Source organism: Mobula hypostoma, chromosome 8, assembly GCF_963921235.1.
Source record: "Mobula hypostoma chromosome 8, sMobHyp1.1, whole genome shotgun sequence".
NCBI lineage: Eukaryota > Metazoa > Chordata > Chondrichthyes > Myliobatiformes > Myliobatidae > Mobula > Mobula hypostoma.
Genome location: NC_086104.1, coordinates 75,939,384 through 75,960,151, shown reverse-complemented (window position 1 = coordinate 75,960,151; position 20,768 = coordinate 75,939,384). Strand labels below are relative to the sequence as shown.

At 43.5% G+C, this 20,768-nt stretch overlaps 1 protein-coding gene across 3 annotated transcripts in view; it reads left to right on the top strand.

Moving 5' to 3' along the window:
• The window catches only part of sptlc3 (serine palmitoyltransferase, long chain base subunit 3), a 169,726-nt gene that overhangs the window by 12,559 nt on the left and 136,399 nt on the right, over positions 1–20,768 (top strand). The window contains exon 1 of one of the 3 annotated variants that reach the window (XM_063056143.1): positions 10,654–10,912. The exons of the other annotated variants lie outside the window; for them this stretch is intronic. Coding sequence (XP_062912213.1) covers positions 10,805–10,912 — 108 coding nt within the window. The 5' untranslated portion in view covers positions 10,654–10,804. Of the gene's footprint in view, positions 1–10,653; positions 10,913–20,768 lie in introns of those variants that run through there. 3 annotated transcript variants of the gene reach the window in all.

Sequence of the window (20,768 nt, the reverse complement as noted above, 5' to 3'; positions counted from 1 at the left end):
TTTAATATACCCAATGACCTGCCCTTCACAGATGCCTGTGGCAACGAATTCCATAGATTCACCACTCTTTGGCTAAAGAAACTCCTCCTCCACTCCATTCTAAATGGATGTCCCCATATTCTGAGGCTGTGTTTTTGGTCTTAAACTCCACCATCACAGGAAACATCCTCTCCACATCCACTCTATCAAGGCCTTTCAACATCCAACCAGTTTCGATGAGATCCCCCCCCCCCCCACTCTTCTGAATTCCAGTGAGTACAGGCCCAGAGCCATCAAACACTCCTCAATCTCAGAGCAATTTTTGTGAACCTCCTTTGAACCTCTCCAACGTCAGCACATCCTTTCTTACTTAAAGGGCCCAAAACTGCTCACAATAGTGAGGCCTCACCAGTGACTTGTAAAGCCTCAACATTACATCCTTGTTTTTATATTCTAGTCCTCTCAAAATGAATGCTAACATTGTATTTGCCTTCCTCACCACTGACTTAACCTTCAAATTAACCTTTAGGGAATCCTGCGCGAGGACTCTCAAGTCCCTCTGCACCTCAGATTTTTAAATTTTCTGTACATTTAGAAAATAGTGTATGCTTTTGTTTCTTCCACTAAAGTGAATGACTAGCTACTTCCCAACACAGGTGCTGCATCTTTCCCAATTCTGAGAGGGTCTTTGGCCGAATCATAACTCTGTTCCTCTTTCTAGACGGTGCCCAGCCTGCTGAATATTTCTGGGATTTTAGGTCCCTTGCATCTATTGTATTTTACTTGAGTCTCTGTGGAAGCATTTAATATTCTGAACCATTCACCTATAAAAGGAAAAGAAGAAACACAAAGAAAGGAAGAAAAGAAAAACAGAAAAAAGTCAGCATAGTGGTGCAGTTACTAGAGTTGCTGCCTCACAGTTCCCAAAATATGCAAAGTTCGACTGAGTGAGGTGGATGTGGTATCGAGTGCATTGCAGATTTATCAGAACTACGCACTTCACTACGCGCAGCCTGTCATTTACTCCTTTGAGGAACCTCTAGAAATTGAAGAACCTCTCAAAAAGAACCATTGAAAATTTGCCGATTTTATTTATTTATTTATTTTGGCATGTGCCTGCTTGCATGCGAGTCTGTGCATGTGTGCATGCATCTGTGATGATGTCTTTTTCATGGCTTTTTACAAGGCGTAGAGCAAGAGAGAGAGACTGTGTGGCGCGCCACTCTTCTCACACACATTTTTGCAGTATTTTTCCCTTTATTTTATGAGGTCGAGTTGCGATCTCAACACTCAACCCGGCACAGATGGAAAGCGTACTCGGGAGCGGATCTGACTGGTTTCGAACCCGGGAACCTCCGCTCTCGGGTCTGGCGCCGATGTCATTACACCACCAGCTGGTCTGAAAATTTGCTAATTTTAAATCCAAGTTCAAGAGAATTTTCTTAATAAGAAGAATTAAGGGGTATGGGAAACATTAGTTAACATAGGCTGAGGTTTGTGATCAGATACAATCTCACTGAATGGTGGACACGGCTCATAAGCTAGCTGGCCTTCCCCCAAAACCAAGTTCCATCATCCTCTCCATAGGAGAAACCAAACATAGACTAGGATGAATGTTTTGTAAAAGATTCTGTAAGTCACCCTGAGCTTCCCTAACTGAAGTTCTGATACAGAGCTTGAACTGAACATTAACAGTTCATTTCCTCCCACACATGCTGCTCAAACCACTGAACCCAAAGTTCAAAGTAAATTTATTATCGAAGTATGTGTATGTCACCATATATGATACTTTTACTTTCTTGCAGACATTCACAATAGAACAGAAAAATAGAATAGAATCAAGACTGGTAAACAACCAATGTGCAAAAGAAGAGAAACTGTGCAAATAACAAAAATAAATAAATAAGTAGTACTGAGAACATGAGTGGTAGAGACTTTGAAAGTGAGTCCATAGATTGTGGAATCATTTCAGAGTTGAGATGAGTGAAGTTATCCATGCTGATTCAGAAGCCTGATGGTTGAATGGTAATAACTGTTCCTGAATCTGTTGGTAGGGGACCTAAGGCTCCTGTACCTCCTTCCTAATGGCAGCAAAGAGCAAATAATCCTCCAGTGGATTATTTTTTGGTCTAAGTTCCAACATCTGCAGTACTTTCAGTACTATAATATTCATTATAGTCTCATGTCAACCCTACTGTCTCAGGTCTTTTTACTGTTCCAGTGAAAGCCAGGGAAAATCTGATCTTTCAACCAAACACTTTATTGATCTATAATAATGAAAGATGAACCTGTAATGTTAATTTACTTTTTGTCTCTCCACAAATGCTGTCCAGCCTGTTGGGTATTTCAAGTATTCTCTTTTATTTCAGATTTTCAGCACCTGCAATGTTTTGTAACTCATAGTTCCAACATTGTTGTTCTTCGTTTCACCCTTTCAGAGACACCACCTCTCCACCCTCATTCACTCCTTCTTGGTCATTAGCATGTCACAGGCATTCTTTTTGCTTTCTGCACCCTGCCCCTTTCTCTGCAACTTCAATTATGTTCAGTAAGCTTCAAGGTAGTCGAGGAAACAGGATAAAGTCCATCTCCAGTTTGGGGCCCTACGCTGGGAAAAGGTTGACTTTGATAGCGTTAGACAGGACCTGGGACAGGTGAATAAGGAGCAGCTGATAGAAGTGAAAAACAGACTTGAGTGCAAGACATTCAGAGCCAGCGGTGTCCCGCTAGAACAGGGGCTCCCAACCTTCTTTGTGCCATGAAGCCTTACCATTAACCAAGGGGTCCATGGACTCAAGGTTGGGAAACCCTGCTCTAGAATAAGACGCAAAGGTAATAAGTTCAGGGAGTTTGAGAGAATATTGAACCTCCTGAGCTGTCAGCTTAACATCTCATCCAAAAAATACATCTTCCAGTTGTTCAGCACTCCCTCGACAATTGGTTTTCCACTAAAAGTACTCAGAGGCAAGAGGGCTAGCAAATGAGTTAGACGGATGCAAGTTTCAGATATATAGAGGAGCATCAAAAGACATTCTATCTTGACAGCATTTGAGCATGATGTACATAATTAGGGCACAGGCTGAATTCAGACCTCCAGTCCGTGTTGATGTGAGGTTTTTTCCTGCCTCTCAGTGGCTCCAGCACCTTTCTTGTGCAGGTGCTGCTGGAATAGAAGACAATGGGGAATGGAGTCCCTCAGACTATCACATCTTCAAAAAGCATCATTGTACACCAGGACAGCAGCTCAGCATCACTAATTTAAGAGCGTTTGATGGCTTTTTTTTTCAGATTATGAGGACACTCAGTCTTCGTTTATTGTCTTTTAGAAATGCATGCATTAAAAAATGATGCAAAGTTCCTCCAGAATGATATCACAAGAAAAACACAGGACAAACCAGAACTAAAACTGACAAAACCACATAATTATAACATATAGTTATAACAGTGCAAAACAATACCATGATTTGATAAAGAGCAGACCACGGGCACAGTTTAAAAAAAAGTCTCAAAGTCCCGATAGACTCATCATCCCACGCATGCAGCAGAAGGGAGGAACTCTCCCCAACATGAACCTCCAAACACCGCCAACTCGCCGATGCAGCACCATTGGAGGCACCCGACCACAGCGGACTCTGAGTCCATCCGAAAACTTCAAAACTCCGACCAGCCCCTCCGACACAGCCTTTCCGAGCACCATCCTCTGCAGAGCGCTTCGACCCCGCCCCGGCCGCCGAGCAAAAAGCAAAGCCAAGGACTCGGGGCCTTCTCCTCCAGAGATTCTGGACCACACAATAGCAACAGCAGCGAAGCAGGCATGTCAGAAGTTTCACCAGATGTTCCTCCGTGCTCTCACGTCTGTCTCCATCAAATCAGGATTGTGCACAGCACCCTACTTGACAAATAACAGACATCACCACTGGAGTGGCTGCTGCGAGCTGCGTCGCGCCACCATCTTCCCACCACTTTGGGCCTGTATTCACTGGAATTCAGAAGAATGAGTGGTGACCTCATTGAAACCTACTGAATGGTGAAAGGCCTTAATAGAGTGGATGTGGAAAGGATGTTTCCTCTGGTGGGAGAGTTTATGACCAGAGGACAGAGCCTCAGAATAGAGGGGTATCCTATTAGAATGGAGATGAGGAGGAATTTCTTCAACCAAAGAGTGGTGAATCTGTGGAATTATTTGCCACAGGCAGCAGTGGAGGTCAAGCCTTTATGAATATTTAAGGCAGAGGGTGATAGATTCTTGATTGGTCAGAGCTTGAAGGGACATGGGGAGAAGGCAGGAGATTGGGGCTGAGAGGAAGATTGGATCAGCCATAATGAAATGGTGCAGCACACTCAGTGGGACAAGTGGCCTAATTTTGCTCGTATATCATATGGTTTTATAGTCTTAATTGCTTTTGTTTGACTGAATCAGTATGGAACCTGATAGAGCTCCTTCTCCGCTTAGCTCCCACCACCTCACCCCATTCCCTCAATCCAAAAGTTGGACACATAAAAGACACTGGAAGTATAGTTCTGCATGAGCAGGAGAGTGGTTTCGCTCCAAATTGGAGCTGTGGTTCCTGATCAGCTGAGTAGTCATCAGTACTTCATTGGGAACCAGCAGAGAAGATAAATAGTGCCCAAGTATTCAGCATGGCTTAAGACCTAATCACAAATATTGGCTTCTGTCCTAGCAAAAGTGGTGGCCATTGACCTAGCATTTAGAGGGGTTGACAACCAATGTAGGATGATGAAGGGGTCCCTTAAGGACGAGTGGTTCCTGTCCAAGGAGAGCACTGCTAGGTTTGGTCCTTATCTCTGAAAGACAGACTGAGCACCCCTCCAGTTGGTATTTGAACACCATTGTTGTGACATACTGGGAAAGGGCTTGGTTCTTTTCCCAGAAGAGGCATGTTTGCTGCCCCAGTATGAATTAGACCACATCATAACAGGGAGAGTGATGACTCTGAGCAGGAAGTTTGCTTTTACAGTCAGATGTGTGGTTTCTGTCATTACAGGTTTGGGGCCCTTTCATCAAAGGGGTGTGATTACTCTCTCGGCTGTGTCTTTGCTAATATGTTTTGTGTTTATCATATGTTTGCTGGAGAAAGGTGGGTGGGGAATAATTGACTTTGCAGGGCCACCCCTTATATTACAGGGTAAGTAGTTATTTTCCCGGCAAGTAAAATGTTTCCTTTCCCCAAAAGAAGTTCCCCACAAGAGTTCAACCCAGATAAGTGTGAAGTGGTTCATTTTGGTAGGTCAAATATGATGGCAGAATATAGTGTTAATGGTAAGACTTCTGGCAGTGTGGAGGATCAAAGGGATCTTGGGGTCCGAGTCTATAGGACGCTCAAAGCAGCTGTGCAGGTTGACTCTGTGGTTAAGAAGGCATACGGTCTATTGGCCTTCATCAATCGTGGAATTGAATTTAGGAGCTAAGAGGTAATATTGCAGCTCTTATTGGACCCTGGTCAGACCACATTTGGAGTACTGTGCTCAGTTCTAGTCGCCTCACTACTGGAAGGATGTTGCCTGGATTGGGGAGCATGCCTTATGAGAATGGGTTGAGTGAACTTGGCCTTTTCTCCTTGGAGCGACGGAGGATGAGAGGTGACCTGATAAAGGTGTATAAGATGATGAGAGGCATTGATTGTGTGGATAGTCAGAGGCTTTTTCCCAGGGCTGGAATGACTAACACGAGAGGGCACAGTTTTAAGGTGCTGGGGAGTAGGTACGAAGGAGATGTCAAGGGTAAGCTTTTTACTCATCGAGAGTGGTGAGTGTGTGGAATGGGCTACCGGCAACGGTGGTGGAGGCGGATACGACACGGTCTTTTAAGAGACTTTTGGATAGGTACATGGAGCTTAGAAAAATAGAGGGCTATGTGTAAGCCTAGTAATTTCTAAGGTAGGGACATCTTTGGCACAGCTTTAAGGGCCGAAGGGCCTGTATTGTGCTGTAGGTTTTCTATGTTTCTAAGAGCTTGGCTCTTTTTCAACAGGGAAAAGAATTTTCCCAGCAGGAGCAAGGATTCTTTTCTCAGCAGGGGTTGCTTCTTTTACCTGCAGGAGGACTTAGTCCTGTCTCAGCAGGAGTGAAACCTGACCCAGTATAACTTAATATAATTCCCAGCAGAGATTACCATCTGTCCGAGCAGGGAGGTTGGCCTAGTGTGAAGAGGGAGAAAATTATAAAATCAGACATGCAAAGAGACATGGGAGTTCTTGTGCAAGATTCCCTAAAGGTTAACTTGCATGTTGAGTAAGTGGTGAGGAAGGCAAATGTGATGTTGGCATTCATTTCAAGAGGACTAGGATATCCAAGCAAGAATGAGACTTTATAAGGCATTGGTCAGACTGCACTTGGAGAATTAAGAGTGACTTAGGGCCTCTTATTAAGAAAAAAAAATGTGCTGATATTGGAGAGTTTCCAGAGGAGGTTCACGAGAATGATTCCGGTAATGTATGGGTTAATGTATGAGGGGCATATGATGGTTCTGGGCCTGTACTCACTGCAGTTTAGAAGAATAAAGGGTGGTCTTGTAGGTTTTCACAAATAAAACTAAGTGAGTGATTTTATGTTTAATGATAATGGATAGATTTTTGCATAGTAGGGGAATTAAGGGTTATGGGAAAAAGGCAGGTACGTAGTCCATGGTCAGATCAGCCATGATCTTATTGAATGGCAGAACAGGCCTCAATGGGCCAGATGGCCTACTCTTGCTCCTATTTCTCATATTCTTATGAAACCTGTAACATATTTTATTGAACTACAAGACACAAAAGCACACTAAAAATCTTTATGCAACGATCTCATTACGTCAGACCAGCCACTTAAAGCAAAATTCCAACTCAATGTCAATGGTTGTGAATTACGTACATTTCTTCCAATTACTTTTCGCTACACCGGCCCACCCCCACACCCCCAGAATGCTCTAAATCCAGAATTGTGAGCCTGTATGGAGCTCGGACAAGCTGCGCAGCTCGGGGTCTGTGTTCCGTGGGTGGAAGAACTGCAAGTGCCTCTGTCTCGTCCCAAGGTGAGTTAACGCACTCTTGGTCATGTTGTGACGCCAGGGACATAGAAGCAGAATACTCCAAATCTTGGTGGGCTGGCTTAAGGCGATCTACCAAAATATGTTGAGTTTTACCCATCTTACCTATGAAGAAAGCTTTTCCTCCCCATTCCAATACGTGGAACAGACCATCACAAGAGGGCCTAAGGTGGGCGTCATGGCGGACGAAAACAAACAAGGTGGAATGTAGGTCAATAAACTCTATGAAATGGTGACCCTCTAAAAGAAAATGAAAAAGGCAGACAGCCAGGTGGAGACCAAGAAGCTCATGGTTAAACGTACTGTACTTCCTTTCCTGGGGACAGATCTCCCATCTGAAAAAGGTGAGCAGCTACCACACGCCTCCAACCAACTGTTCGTGCATAGCATATTCCAAGGCGTCAGTAGTAATGGCTATCGGTAAGCTGGGGAGCAGGTGCACCAGCATTTAGAAAGAGCACGTTTGGTATCATCAAATCCCCTGGTCATGTCTGCTGACTAGTCAAGCACTTGATTAGGGCTATTGCCTTTAAGAGCACTATACAAGGGGAGCCTAAGTTCAGCAGCTCGCAGAATGAAACGGTGATAAAAATTTACCATACCGAAAATCTCCTGTAGTTTTTTTTGTAGTGCAGGGCAATGGGAAATCCATAATAGCAGCTACTTTTGATGGGAGGGGTTTTGCACCTTCTGCAGAGATGTGATTGCTGATAAAGTCAATGGTTGAAAACCCAAATTGGCATTTAGCAGGGTTAATAATCAACCTGTGTTGGCTTAAGTGATCAATAAGTGTGCGGAGATGCGATACGAGTTCAGATTTGGATGCACTGGCGACAAGTATGTCATCCAGGTAAACAAAAAGAAACTCTAAATCTTTTAATACGGAGCCCATCAGTTGTTGGAAATCTGTGCTGCATTTTTCAGCCCAAATGGCATGTGCAGAAACTCAGAAAAGCCAACAAGGTTATCATAGCCGTTTTAGAAGTATCCTCCAAATACACAGGCACCTGATGGTAGCCCCTAACTAGATCGACTTTGGAAAAAAAAATCCACTTTCCAACTAAATGTGCCAAAAAGCTTTGGATGTGTGGGACCAGGTAACGATTGGGGGTCATAGCCTTGTTAAGGCGTTGGTAATCACCACATGGGTGGCAACTGTCATAGGTCTTTGGGACCATATGTAGGGGCGAAGCCCAGGGGCCTTTCGACCCGTGTACAATGCCAAATCTTTCCATGTTGGCAAACACAGCCTTCTCAGTTGCCAGCTTTTCTGAGTCCAGTCTACGTGCACGGACATGGACTGGTGGGCCAGTTGTGTGAATGTGGTGCCCAACTCCATACTTTGAGGCTGTAGTGGAGAACGTGGGCTTGGTGAGGTCTCAGAATTCGCCCAGCAGTCGAGTAAACTCATATGCGGCAGTGCATGCACTTGACAGAGTCATTGTGGGGAACTTACTGGAGGAGCAGGGTAGTCACCTAAAGTCCTTGACATCCATAAGCCAACAATTCTCAAGGTCGACTAACAGTCCTTGGGCACACAGGAAATATGCACTGAGCAGAGGTCTAGCCACTTTGGCCAGGACGAAGTCCCATGTGTAACATCGCCCACTGAAGCAGAGTGTCACCCATGGTGTCCCATTAGTCTGGATCCTGCTGCCATTGATGGCCTCCAGCAAGGTTTCGTCACTCTCGCCTTCTCATCAATAGGCAATGCTGGCAGCACACTCACTACAGCACCTGTGCCACATAAGGTGTTGCCCTGAAAGGGTCTCCGTAATGAAGAGTAGATGACCCTGGCTGCTGGAACCCAAGCTGTTCACAGACATTTGATGTCCCGATGCACTGGCACTATCAAAGCTGCAAGGTAGTCGGCATCTCCTAGCGTTCATGCCAAAGTGAGTGTGGTATAAACACAGACCGAATATCGTCTGTTTCACAGCCTCACGTTGGGGGCCTTGCTGACCTTGCTTATTGAGGTAGAGAAAGGAGAAGGAATCACTACCTAGCTAACAGCCATTTTAGCAAGTTCCCTGTAGTCCTTCATGGGTGTATTAGTGAGGGCTATGCAAATTTGATTAGACATTTACTGCATGAAGAGTTTTTTAAAAATAAAACAAGGATGGTGATTTCCCCAGGAGAAACAGCATGTGGTCCATTAGCTCTGAAGGCCTAGCATCAGCGAGGTCCAGCAAGGAGAGCAACTGTTTGGCCCACTCAGACTCTGGTAGTCCAAAGGTCCGTAAAAGATGAGTTTTCAACGATCAGTATTTATCGTGCTCAGGTGGGTGTTCAAGCAGACTTGCCACTCTCGTAGCTGCGGAGTTGCTGAGCGACGCTACCATGTAGTAGAGTTTGGTGTTATCGGCAGTGATTTGTCGCAGAACGAACTGAGCCTCAGCTTGTACAAACCAAGCGATGGCATTTTGTTCCCAAAACTCCAGCAGTTCGAAACGACGACGTTGGCCAACATGTTCAGTAACTCTGGAATCGTCCTAGAGCATTGGGGTCACCAATGTAGGTTTCTGCAAATAAAACAAAGTGAGGCATTTTATGTTTAAGGAAACCTGTAACATATTTTATTGAACTCCAAAACCTAAACACAAGATCACACTAAAAATCTTTATGTTACAACCGCATCAAGTCAGACCAGCCTCTTAAAGCAAAACCCTAACTCAATGTCAGTGGTTGTGAATTATGTACATTATTCCCAATTACATTACCCTGCAACCTCACTGAAACCTTTCGAATATTGAAAACCCTAGAAAGAGTAATTGTGGCTGGGTATGTTTCCTATCGTGGGGATGACTGGTACCAGTGACATCCAGCCTCAGAACAGAGAAATCTCCATTTAGAACAGAGACTAGAAGGACAAACAAGAAAAAAAATCAGCAGATGCTGGAAATCTGAGCAACACACACAAAATGCTAGAGGATTTTGTGTGTGTTGCAGAGATTAGATTTTTCTTCAGCCAGAGGGCAGCGAATCTGTGGAATTCATTACCACAAATGGCTGTGGAGGCCAAGTCATTGGGTATATTTAAATATGGAGGTTAACAGGTTATTGATTAGTCAGGGCTTCAAAGGTTTTGGGGAGAAGGCCTAAGAACGGGGTTGAGAGGGAAAATAAATCAGCCATGATGGAATGGCAGAGCAGACGGAATAGGCTGAATGGAATGGCAGAGCAGACGGAATAGGCTGAATGAACCCATTGAACTGCTCGTATGTCTTATTGTCTTGTTGAGCAGGAGATGGCTACATTTCCAGCAGAGGTTATCGCCTGCTCCGGCAGCAACAGCGATTTTGGTCCCAGCAAGAGTTGGCTCAGTTCCAGGCAGGAATAAGGCTAGGCCCAGCAGGAGTTCTCATTTATTCCAGCAGCATGAGCGGCTCTTGTTCCAGCAGAGGTTGATTCCTTTCCAGGCAGGAATGGCACAGGTCCCAGCAGGGGTAGCAAGTTCCAGCAGAAGGTGTGATGTTTGTCCCAGCAGGGTTTGGCTCTTGGCCAAGTGTTGCAGTTGGGGGGGGGGAGAGAAAGAGGAGAGCGGTGAAATTGGCTCCTTTCCCGGCAGGAGGCGTGGTTCCCTTCCCGGTAGGGGGAGTGTTTCGCGCAGTCTGGGCCGGGCGCGGATCCGCCTCTCAGTGAAGGCTGCCCGGGAGGGGGAGCCACTGCGTTCGGCTGGACCGCCCCACCGGAGCCGGCCCGGTGCCCCAGCCTGAGCCGCTGCCGCGCCGTCCTCCCGGAGCTCCCTCCTCTTAGCCGGTCCTCCTGTGGTGAGGAGCAATGTCGAGCTCGGCTTTCTCCAACGGACACGTCCTGCACCGGGACCTGGGCGGCGGCTCGGAGAAAAACTGCGGCGTGCTGAGGAACGGCTGTACTCGGAGTCTGCAGGTAGGTAGCAACCGGGGCGTTTCGCCCGAGCCGCCCGCACTCCCTCCTCACGCGCGGCTTTCCCCGCCTTCCTCCCTGCTCTCCTTCACTTCTGCCTTCATCTCTTCACTCGCACACTTGAAGTGGCTGCAGTCATCGATTTCTTTACCTTTCTTCATGTTCGCATTACCCCTTTAGATAAACGTCTAGTTTTGCAGTCAAGTAATTGCAGTCATTGATTTATTTGCTGTTCGCAGTTGCTGAATTGATCGCCTCAGATTTTATTTAATCTCTAGTTAAACACATGTTTATCATAATTATTCTACACTTACTTGAGCGCAGCCGTTGATTTGGTCCTGGTCCATCGTAAAGGCTGACGAGCTGGGGCTTTTCTCTTTGTAGCGAAGGAGAATGTGAGGTGGCTTGATGAAGGTGCATAAGATTATGCGAGGTATAGGTAGATTGGACAGCCAGCGCCTTTTTCCCAGGCGGCAATGGCCAATACCAAAGGACGTGCGTTTAAGGCAAGTGGAGGGAAATTTACAGGAGGTGTCAAAGGTAGAATTTTTTTTACACAGAGCGGTGCGTACCTGGAATGCACTGCTGGAGTGGTGGTCGAAGCAGAAACAATAGGGATATTATTTAATAGATTTAATAGAGGATATAAGAAAAATGGTTTATGGACTGTGTAGAAGGGAAAGGTTAGATGGATGGTGGAGTAGGTTGGCAGAACATCATGGCCCAAAGAGCCTATGCTGTGTTGCACTCTTCTATGTTCTACATTCTATGTTAATCGGACTGCATTAAATAGCCCCCCCCCCACGCCCCGAAAAAAACAACGTTTCATTTAATCGTTTAACAACAATCACAGTTGTACATTTATGTAAATGCAGCTCAGTGGTTTCTCTCTGGCTGACAACACTTTGTAAAAGTTTCCCTTCTTTCAGATTAAAGTTGTGATTACTTTGGTCTGTATTCAGATAGAATCACTTGAAGAGGAAGTTAAAAGTGATGAAGTAGACTTTGGCCCATATGTTGTATAGCAGCAGCGCCTTGTTTCAGGAAGTGAAACAGTTTTTAAACATTTAATTTTTAAGCATCAGGGGGAAAAAATTGATAGGTGGAGTCTGGAATGCATTGCCAGGTAAGGATTCAAGTGTAGCAATGAAAAGGGACCTATATAATTATCTGAAAGGAATACATTTACAGACTGAGGTGGAGTGAGTGGGACTTGAAGTGCTTTTACATGGAACCAGTATAGATTCAAAGGGTTTAATGCCAGTCTTCTATGCTATAAACATTCTTTGAACCTGTAATTATGAACTTTTATTTTGTAAAATAGAATCCACACAAAGGTATATTCATGCATTTATGTTGCTTGCATAAAATGTTCTACAGTATCAATACATTCAAAAACATGATCAATCATCTATTTTAGCTACACACTAAGGCTCAATATATACACGGAATAATGCCTTACAGCTTTTGTGCTCTGTTCTGTCTTTTATCCATTTCTACAACATGCTACTTTGATGCAATAATACACCTTGGTTCCCAGATTTAGTCCACTTCTGACTTGTTGTCATCCTCAAAGTAAAAGGCCGTGGAGCCACGAGTTTCCATCAACTTTCTGTCACATTGGCCCTGCTGAATATTCATCAATTGCCTCTTGAGTGATTAAACTTGTATGTGTGATCTAGTGATTAAACTGCAAGTTAATACTCTTTATTTGCAATTCTACACCTTGCATCTATCTCTATATCCCTAAGCATCCTCCTAACTCTTCCCAACTCTCACGACAGTAATCTGCTTTGCTTCCCATTGTGTTTGAAAGCAGTTGTGCTCAGCTTAGGAAACAGTACCTGGTACTGATACTTGTTTAATTTGTGTTATTAAGCATACTTCTGATGAGATGCGCTTCAATAAGTTTCATAGGGACTATCTGCCATTGTTAACTATGAGCAAAAGAATTAGGAAATGTTAAGGTGTAATGAAGATGCGAGGTCTAGAAGAACCAGAAAAGCATAAATACCATGAGCTGAGGATATAATAAGGATTTGTTTAGAGGAAGATTTTTGAGAGCTTCAGTACCATTATAGCAAGCATTTTTCAAAAAGGAAAATAATTTATTTTGCTTCAATAAGGTCGTGAAGGAAGTTGGCAACAGATTGTATTTGAGTATGCTGGTAAGAGAAATATAACTACCCCATTTTCTCTGCCAAATAAAATGACGCCTCAAAACATTCATTATACATTATCTACTGTAATTTTGCAGAGGGGCAAAGAAAACATAATCTTTTGGTGTTATTTTGTAAAGTACAAATAGCTGGTGACAGCCGTAACTTAGTCACATGAATTGCTTGTCCAAATGTGGAGCAGTGAAAATGAACCAACTAGCCAACCTTGTGAATTGCAACAAGAGGAAACCATCAATTACCTTGCAGCAAATTCTGATGGATTGCAGTCATCACCTACCGCGAAGATGTGTTTCAAAATTCAATGCTTCAGAAGTTCGTGAAGAGTGGAGAAAATACAGAACCCCAGACTGAAATCAATACTTTAATTATCACCTGCTCTGCAAATAGATAATAATAAACTTCATTTATTGGTGACTTTTGAAATGTAGGGAAACTTTTAGGATTAAATTTTTTTAACAATTAAACATTGAAACCTAATATCCGTAAGTTTAAAAATTCATTCTTTTTACATCAAACAAAACAAAATTAACTAGTCAGTGATGTGACCAGGTAACTTGTATTCTGGAAGAGTAAAGATACGTATATGTGGCAGTGGACAAAATGTCATTAGTAACTTACCTGTAGTTTATAGACAAAAAATTCCATCTTCAATGGAGTAGGAAATGAGAATGAGAAACAATTTAAACTGTTCTAGTTGTTGTATCGTCGTGGGAGGAAATGCTCTCTAGGGAGCAGAGTGCTCTGCTGTTCCCCACATTATCAAAAGTTGTATTTTCATGACTTTCAACATAAAACATTCAAGGGAATGTTAACATTGTTGTCATTAGATGATTAAAATATTACAGCCAAAAGCCAAATCAGAGAATTGAGCTTTCAGGAGAGCCCTGGGGAAGTTTAGGGGCTCAGTCACTGAAGACATAGCCACCAGTAATAACAATTGATCGTGCAGATGTGCAAAAGACCAGAATTGGAGGGAAGTAGATACTTCAGTGTTTTGAGGACTGGAAGTAGTTAGAGGCATGGAAAGAGCTGAGGTTCTGAAGAGATTTGGAAACAAGGAAGAGAATCTGTTATATATTATGTATTTATGTTAAACATAATAAATTTATTATTGTAAATATATTGAAACTAACAAGCAAGAAGGTTTATCTAGCCTTCTAGCAGCCATTTCTGTTCATTGGAATTGTTGGGAGTACTTTCTGGGGCTAGGTTTATTGTGCTGATTTCCCTTGTTTCCAGGCTCAGTAAGCTTGCGTGTACTGATAGAACTCAGTGGGCCAGGCAGCCTCTGTGGAGGGAATGAATAGTTGACAATTCAGGTTGACACCTTTTAATCTGGCCAGCAAAGACCGAACACAGAGGCAGCGGGATGAATAGCATTATTCTTTGCCCTATCAAAGAGATCTTTCTTTTGCAGTTAAAGTCTCCTGGCAGCCATCCAGAGGGTGGGGTCAGCCAGTTCACCTTCTCAAGGTTTCTTCACTAGTTTGAGAGATTCAGCTTGCTTCCCATACTGCATTGATATGTCAGTGATTCAAACAGAATTAAGGTATCTGGAGATTAGGTGATGAAGTGTAGATGAGGTAACAAAGCTCCCTTGATTTTATTGAATGGTGAAGCAGGGTCATGGAATCTATCATTTTGCCTTCCCTCATGCTTGATACTAATTTAAATTTGCTAAGTTGTATTTTGTCCTTTCTCCCTCCCCTTATCTAATTCACTGTAGACTCTTCCTATTCAAGTTTCATGGCCTGTGACAGTGCCTGCCTTAAATACTGTTTGAATGAGCTGGTGAGAAAACAGGATAACTATCTCCAAGTCAGTTGTTTGGGTTTGCAGTTGACCTCCACTTAGTGCCTCCCCCTTGTGGTATGGCTTAGTTCCAAGTGATGTGGTGGATTTCCAAATGGAAGCAAAAGAGTTGGTGCAAACAGCAATGCCCAAAGAATTAAGGGAAGGAAAGAATTATCCCAGGTTACTGTTGCTGGAAATTGATCTTGATCGAAGTACCTAAATAGAAAAAATGCATTGAGGGGTGTGAGTAGCCATCTGCTAGAGATAGAGCTGCATGCCACATAGTAACAATACTGAATAATACATTTTGAGGAAGATTTTTTTGTTTTAATTTCGATGATAGATATAGTGTTGTCTGTTTTACAAAACATGATTGCTTTGCATCCATGCTTGGTTTCTAGCAACACACATCAAAGTTGCTGGTGAACGCAGCAGGCCAGGCATCATTTATAGGAAGAGGTGCAGTCGACGTTTCAGGCCGAGACCGATCTGTTTCAGCTGTAATAGCTTGCCGAATACATCAAATCTCACCAGATAATTTTATCCTCTGTCAATGTGACATGTCATCTGTCTTTACCTGCCCTATCTTTCCATCATCCTTGCCTACCTTGAGTTGCAGGAATTCTCCTTGATAAATCCCATTTATTTATTTCTTTATTTAGAGATACAGCACAGAATAGGCTCTTCAGGCCCTTTGAGTCACACTGTCAGCTTCCCACCAATTTAACCCTAGTCTAATCACAGGACAATTTGCAATGACCAGTTAACCTATGTACGTCTTTGGACTGTGGGAGGAAACCCACGTGCTCCAAGAGGAGGACGTACAAACTCCGACGCCCTGAGCTGCAGCAGCATCGCACTAACCACTATGCTGCAGTTTTTGCCCCATCTATTCCCTGTGGGATTCCAGGCCCCAATTAGCTGTGCTGGTCTTGGCTTTATTCAAGCATCACCCCCACCTCATCTCTGTGTATCCCAGCTCTTTGTCCTACCTCTATTGAGCATTCCAGAGCTACTCTAAACCTTGTGGGCACTGGCAGGTAGGTTTATTTTATTTGATTTTAGTCACGTTTGCAAGAGAACTTGCACCCAATTTCACCCATTAGCTTTTTTTTTGCTCACTAACTTGTATTTGCTACTCTGATGTTGCCAGTTTTAAAAACCTAATCCTTATTCTCAGGTTAACACGTGGCCTCACCCATTTCTCTATGTCTATGACCACCTCCCCCATCAACCCTCCAACCTTCTATCAACCGTGGCTCTAATCATCAGGAAGTTAATGGCTGTGCCTGTGGCTGTTTAGTTCCTCCTTATATCCATAATACCATCAGAATGAAGCTATTCAGGCCATCAGGTCTGCACTGACATTCAGTCATGGCTGATTATTTTTTTCTGAATCCCATTCTCCCATCTCAGCCCCCTTACCAATTGAAGACCTATTAATCTCTGCCCTAAATACAGCTAATGACTTGGCTTCCACAGATTCACCACACTCTAGCTGAAGAGTTCTAAAGGGTCGTCTCTTTATTCTAAGGCTGTGGCCTTGGATCCTAGATTTCCTACTAATATTCTCTTCCCCATCTACTCTATCCAATAAATAAATAAAGGCATCCATTAGTCTTGCGAGACCATGGATCTGTGCCTGGAAAGTCTTCACTCTCCAGGGCGCAGGTCTGGGCAGGGTTGTATGGAAGACCAGTAGTTGCCCACGCTGCAAGTCTCCCCTCTCCATGACCCCAATGTTGTCCAAGGGAAAGGCATTAGGACCCATACAGCTTGGCACCAGTGTCGTCGCAGAGCAATGTGTGATTAAGTACCTTGCTCAAGGACACAACACGTTCCCTCGGCTGGGGCTCGAACTCACGACCTTCAGGTCACTAGTCCAATGCCTTAACCACTTGGCCACGTGCCCACAGCTATCCAGGCTTTTAGATATTCGGTAGGTTTTTAATGACATCCTTCCTCATCCTTCTGAACTCCATTGAGTACGGGCCCAGAGTCATCAAACACTCCTCGTATGTTAAGCCTTTCACTCCCACAATCATTCTTGTGAACTCCTCTGTACCCTTTCCAGGGCCAGTCCATTCATGCTTAGATAGAGAGCCCAAAATTGCTCAAAATGTGCCAATGTGTGTTCTGGCCAATGCCTTGTATAGCTTCTACAGTACAACCTTGTATTTATTTATTTAGACATACAGCGCCTTCAATCCATGCTGCCCCCCCCCAGCAATCCCCAACAAACCTGATTAACCCTAGCCCAGTGTTTCCGAACCTTTTTTGAGCCCCACGCCCTCTAAAGCACCTTCATATTGGCCAACGCCCCTCTTAGGCACAATACAGTTGTCCCTCGGTATCCATGGGGGATTGGTTCCAGGACCCCCCATGGATACCAAAATCCGCGGATGCTCAGGTCCCTTATATAAAATGGCGTAGTATTTGCATATAACCTACGCAATCCTCCATATACTTTAAATCATCTCTAGATTACTTGTAATACCTAATACAATGTAAGTGCTATGTAAATAGTTGTTATACTGTATTGTTTAGGGAATAATGACCAAAACAGTCTGTACATGTTCAGTGCAGACGCAACCATCGTAGCTCTTCTGGGAACGCTGATGCCGCCTCAGCATCAGCCGATGCCGATTCTCCCGTGATCTTTAAGTTCTTGAGGCTGTAGCGCTTTACACAGCTAGCCAGCCATCCCTTACTAGCCTTAAACTCCTTCCTCTCGCTCACAAGTAGTGAACGAATGAGACATGAGGCGAACAATGCTCAAACAGCGAGTACTGGAGAGAGACTGAGGATCTGTGAAATGGCGGGAGGCTGCAGCAGGGTATGCTTACACATCACTTAATTCACATGGATTCAGCGTAGTGCTCGGTGCGCGGCAAATTCAAGTTTTGCATTTTGGAACCTTCTAGACTTTTTTTCAAATATTTTCGACTTGCGGTTGGTTGAATCCGCGGATATGGAGGGCTGACTGTATACTTTACAGTTGCCCCATAGTGAAATAACATGTCTACCATATGCTAACATGAGAAAGATGATTCTGCTTTAAATTTTTATTTGTCTTTAAACCTAGCTTACACAGTACCTGTGCACTGTAAAGTGGCTTCGCTATCAATGTGATCCTTGAGCCCGATGGTTTTTAGCAAGAGTTGAAATATCTGGTTAAAGTTGTGACAGCAAAAGCCTTAAGTCTCCACGAGTAACAATGTCCAAGCTGCGCTGAAGGCACTTTCAACAAAGTAGGAGGATGGAAGTGCAATGAAGAGCAGTATGACTCTTCCCTAAAGACCAGGAAACTTCGTATGACACTGTAGCCACATATCACAAAAGCCGACGTTTGTGAAAAGCATTTTTTCTCCTTCATCATTCTGAATTTCGATAATTTCTTCTTGCAAGGTCTCTTCCAATTTTTCCATCTTGCAAAGAAATGGGTTAATTACCCAGTCGGGAATTTCCAGATTTTTATATTCTTGAATTGATCCTGAAAATCCTTCTTCAATTACTGCAGGTGTAAGCAGTACTTTTGCAAATCACCATCTGTGAAAGAGAGTGCCATACTTTCCATGCAGGAAAACTGTGAGAACATTCTTCTCCTAATGTTTTTCTTATATAGTTCCAACCGATAAAAGTGGGCACTGCACTTTTTGCCTGGATAAAATTGAAAATCTCACCCAGCGGTTTCATATTCAGAATGTTCCTTTTGTCATACAGATCTACTTGGCATGCCACATTTCCACATAGAAGTTCAATCTTGTTTCCCAAGCTCTTGTCAGCTTTGAGCAAAAATTCAACCACAGTGTCACAAAGATCAAAGAAACGTTTTAAGCAGCAGCCTTTTGACAGCCAACACACTTCAGTGTGAAAAAGCAAGCATTCAAACTCTTCATCGTTATCGTGGCATAACTGGTGAAATATTCTGCTGTTTAATGGATGAGCTTTAATTTTGTTGATAGCAGATATTATAAGGGTCATGCTTGGAAAAAAAAGTCTGGCTGAGGTTTTTGGCTGCAAGATGTCAATAGGTTGCACAATTGATTGCAAAAAGATTTGGAATTTCTTTTTTCATAAATGCCATTAAACCAATATGACGACCTGCCATATATGGTGCTCCATCTGTTGCACAAGAAATCGTGTTCCTAATCAGAATACGTTTATCCTCAATATACATTTTGATTTCATCATAGATTGATTCTCTGTTGATATTTGGTTTTAACTTTTAACAAAAAAGAATCTCTTCATAAACTTTTCCGTTCTTGATAAACTGTACATATGCCGTTAGCAATGCTTTATTGTCTTGCACAGTTGACTCATCCAGTTATATCTTAAATTCTGTTTGTTGTAGCTCTGTGCATAGTTCATACTCAATGTCTTCACTAATTTCATCAATACAATGAGCTACAGAGTTATTACTCAGAGGAATTAGTTTTAAGATGCTGGTATCCATTTTGAGAACAGTGGTGAGCACTTCTGATACAGCAGGCATTGTTAAGCTTTCAGCAATTGTATGAGATTTTCCACACTTTGCAATCATTTCAGAAATGTTATAAGAAGCAGTAAGACTACTATCAAGGTCACTTTTAGCTTTTTTGGCAAATGACTTGAGTGTGCAGTGCTTTTCAAATGCTTCTTTCATCTTCTGGAACTGAGTAGTACCATAAGTAGCCTTTTCAGGGTGTCTTTTACAGAAGTGTTCCTACAAACCTCATGGTTTCATAGCTTCATTAGACAATACAGTATTATGGGGCATCACTGATCTGACGAGGATGGAATAAGACCAAACTCCAGGTGTGTAACATTGTATTGACGCACTTTCTGTAGTTTCTGTTTCTTAGCAGGATTGGAATTCAAGGCTTCACCGCCTTCAGACTCATAGAGATCGTGTCATACGTATTTATCCATCATTCATGTGGCTAAATTAAAATAACAAATTAACACAAACTGGGAATGCCTGTTGGATGTTGACAACAGCAGCGAGTTGATAGGGATGGAACGATGGTAGCAGCATGCAAAGGAACGGTGAGGCGATGATGAAAGTGATCACAACAGCGAAAACTTTCTGTGTCTCAAGTCAAGGGGAACTGTTGAGCACCCTGGTTGCTAATTTATGCATCCCCAGTACTATCTGTTTGGCTGGCAAGGTCAGATGAGATTGCCAAGTTTCAGACACGTTGTGATGACAAGTGCTCAGCCCCTGAAGAGCTCTGGTTCTTCCTGTGTTCCAGTGCTTCATTTTTTTTTGGAAGTGCCTGCTCTACTAACAGTCAGGTCACAGGGCTTAAGTTAGGGTGCTGCCTCCCATTCCCCCTAAGAACCTTGAACGCCCCCCCCCATGACATCCATTTCCCCTAACGCCCCCGTAGGGCATGTTACCACCCCCATTGGGAATCACTCCCCTCACCTAATCATGGACAATTTACAATAACCAATTAACCTACCTGGTACATCTTTGGACTGTGGGAGGAAACCAGAGGACCTAGAGAAAACTCAAGAATTCATGGGGAACAACGTACAGAGACTTCTAGAGAATTAATTCTGGAACCCCCCCCCCCCCCAGCTGTAATAGAGTCGCACTAACTGCTACGCTACTGTGGCGCCCATATCGTAGTCCTCTTGAAATGAATGCTAATGTCACATTTGCCTTTCTTACTAGCAACTCAGTCTGCAGGTTAATCTTGAGAGAATCGTGAACTAGGATTCCAGCGTCCCCTTTCACCTGTGATTTCTGTAATCCTTCCCCATTTACAAAATAGTCTACATCTTTATTCTTCCTACCAAAGTACATAAATCCATGTTTCCCACTTGCCCACTGCAGACTCCCTGCCTCCACAACACTACCTGTCCCTCCACCTGTCTGCTATCATCTGCAGACTTGG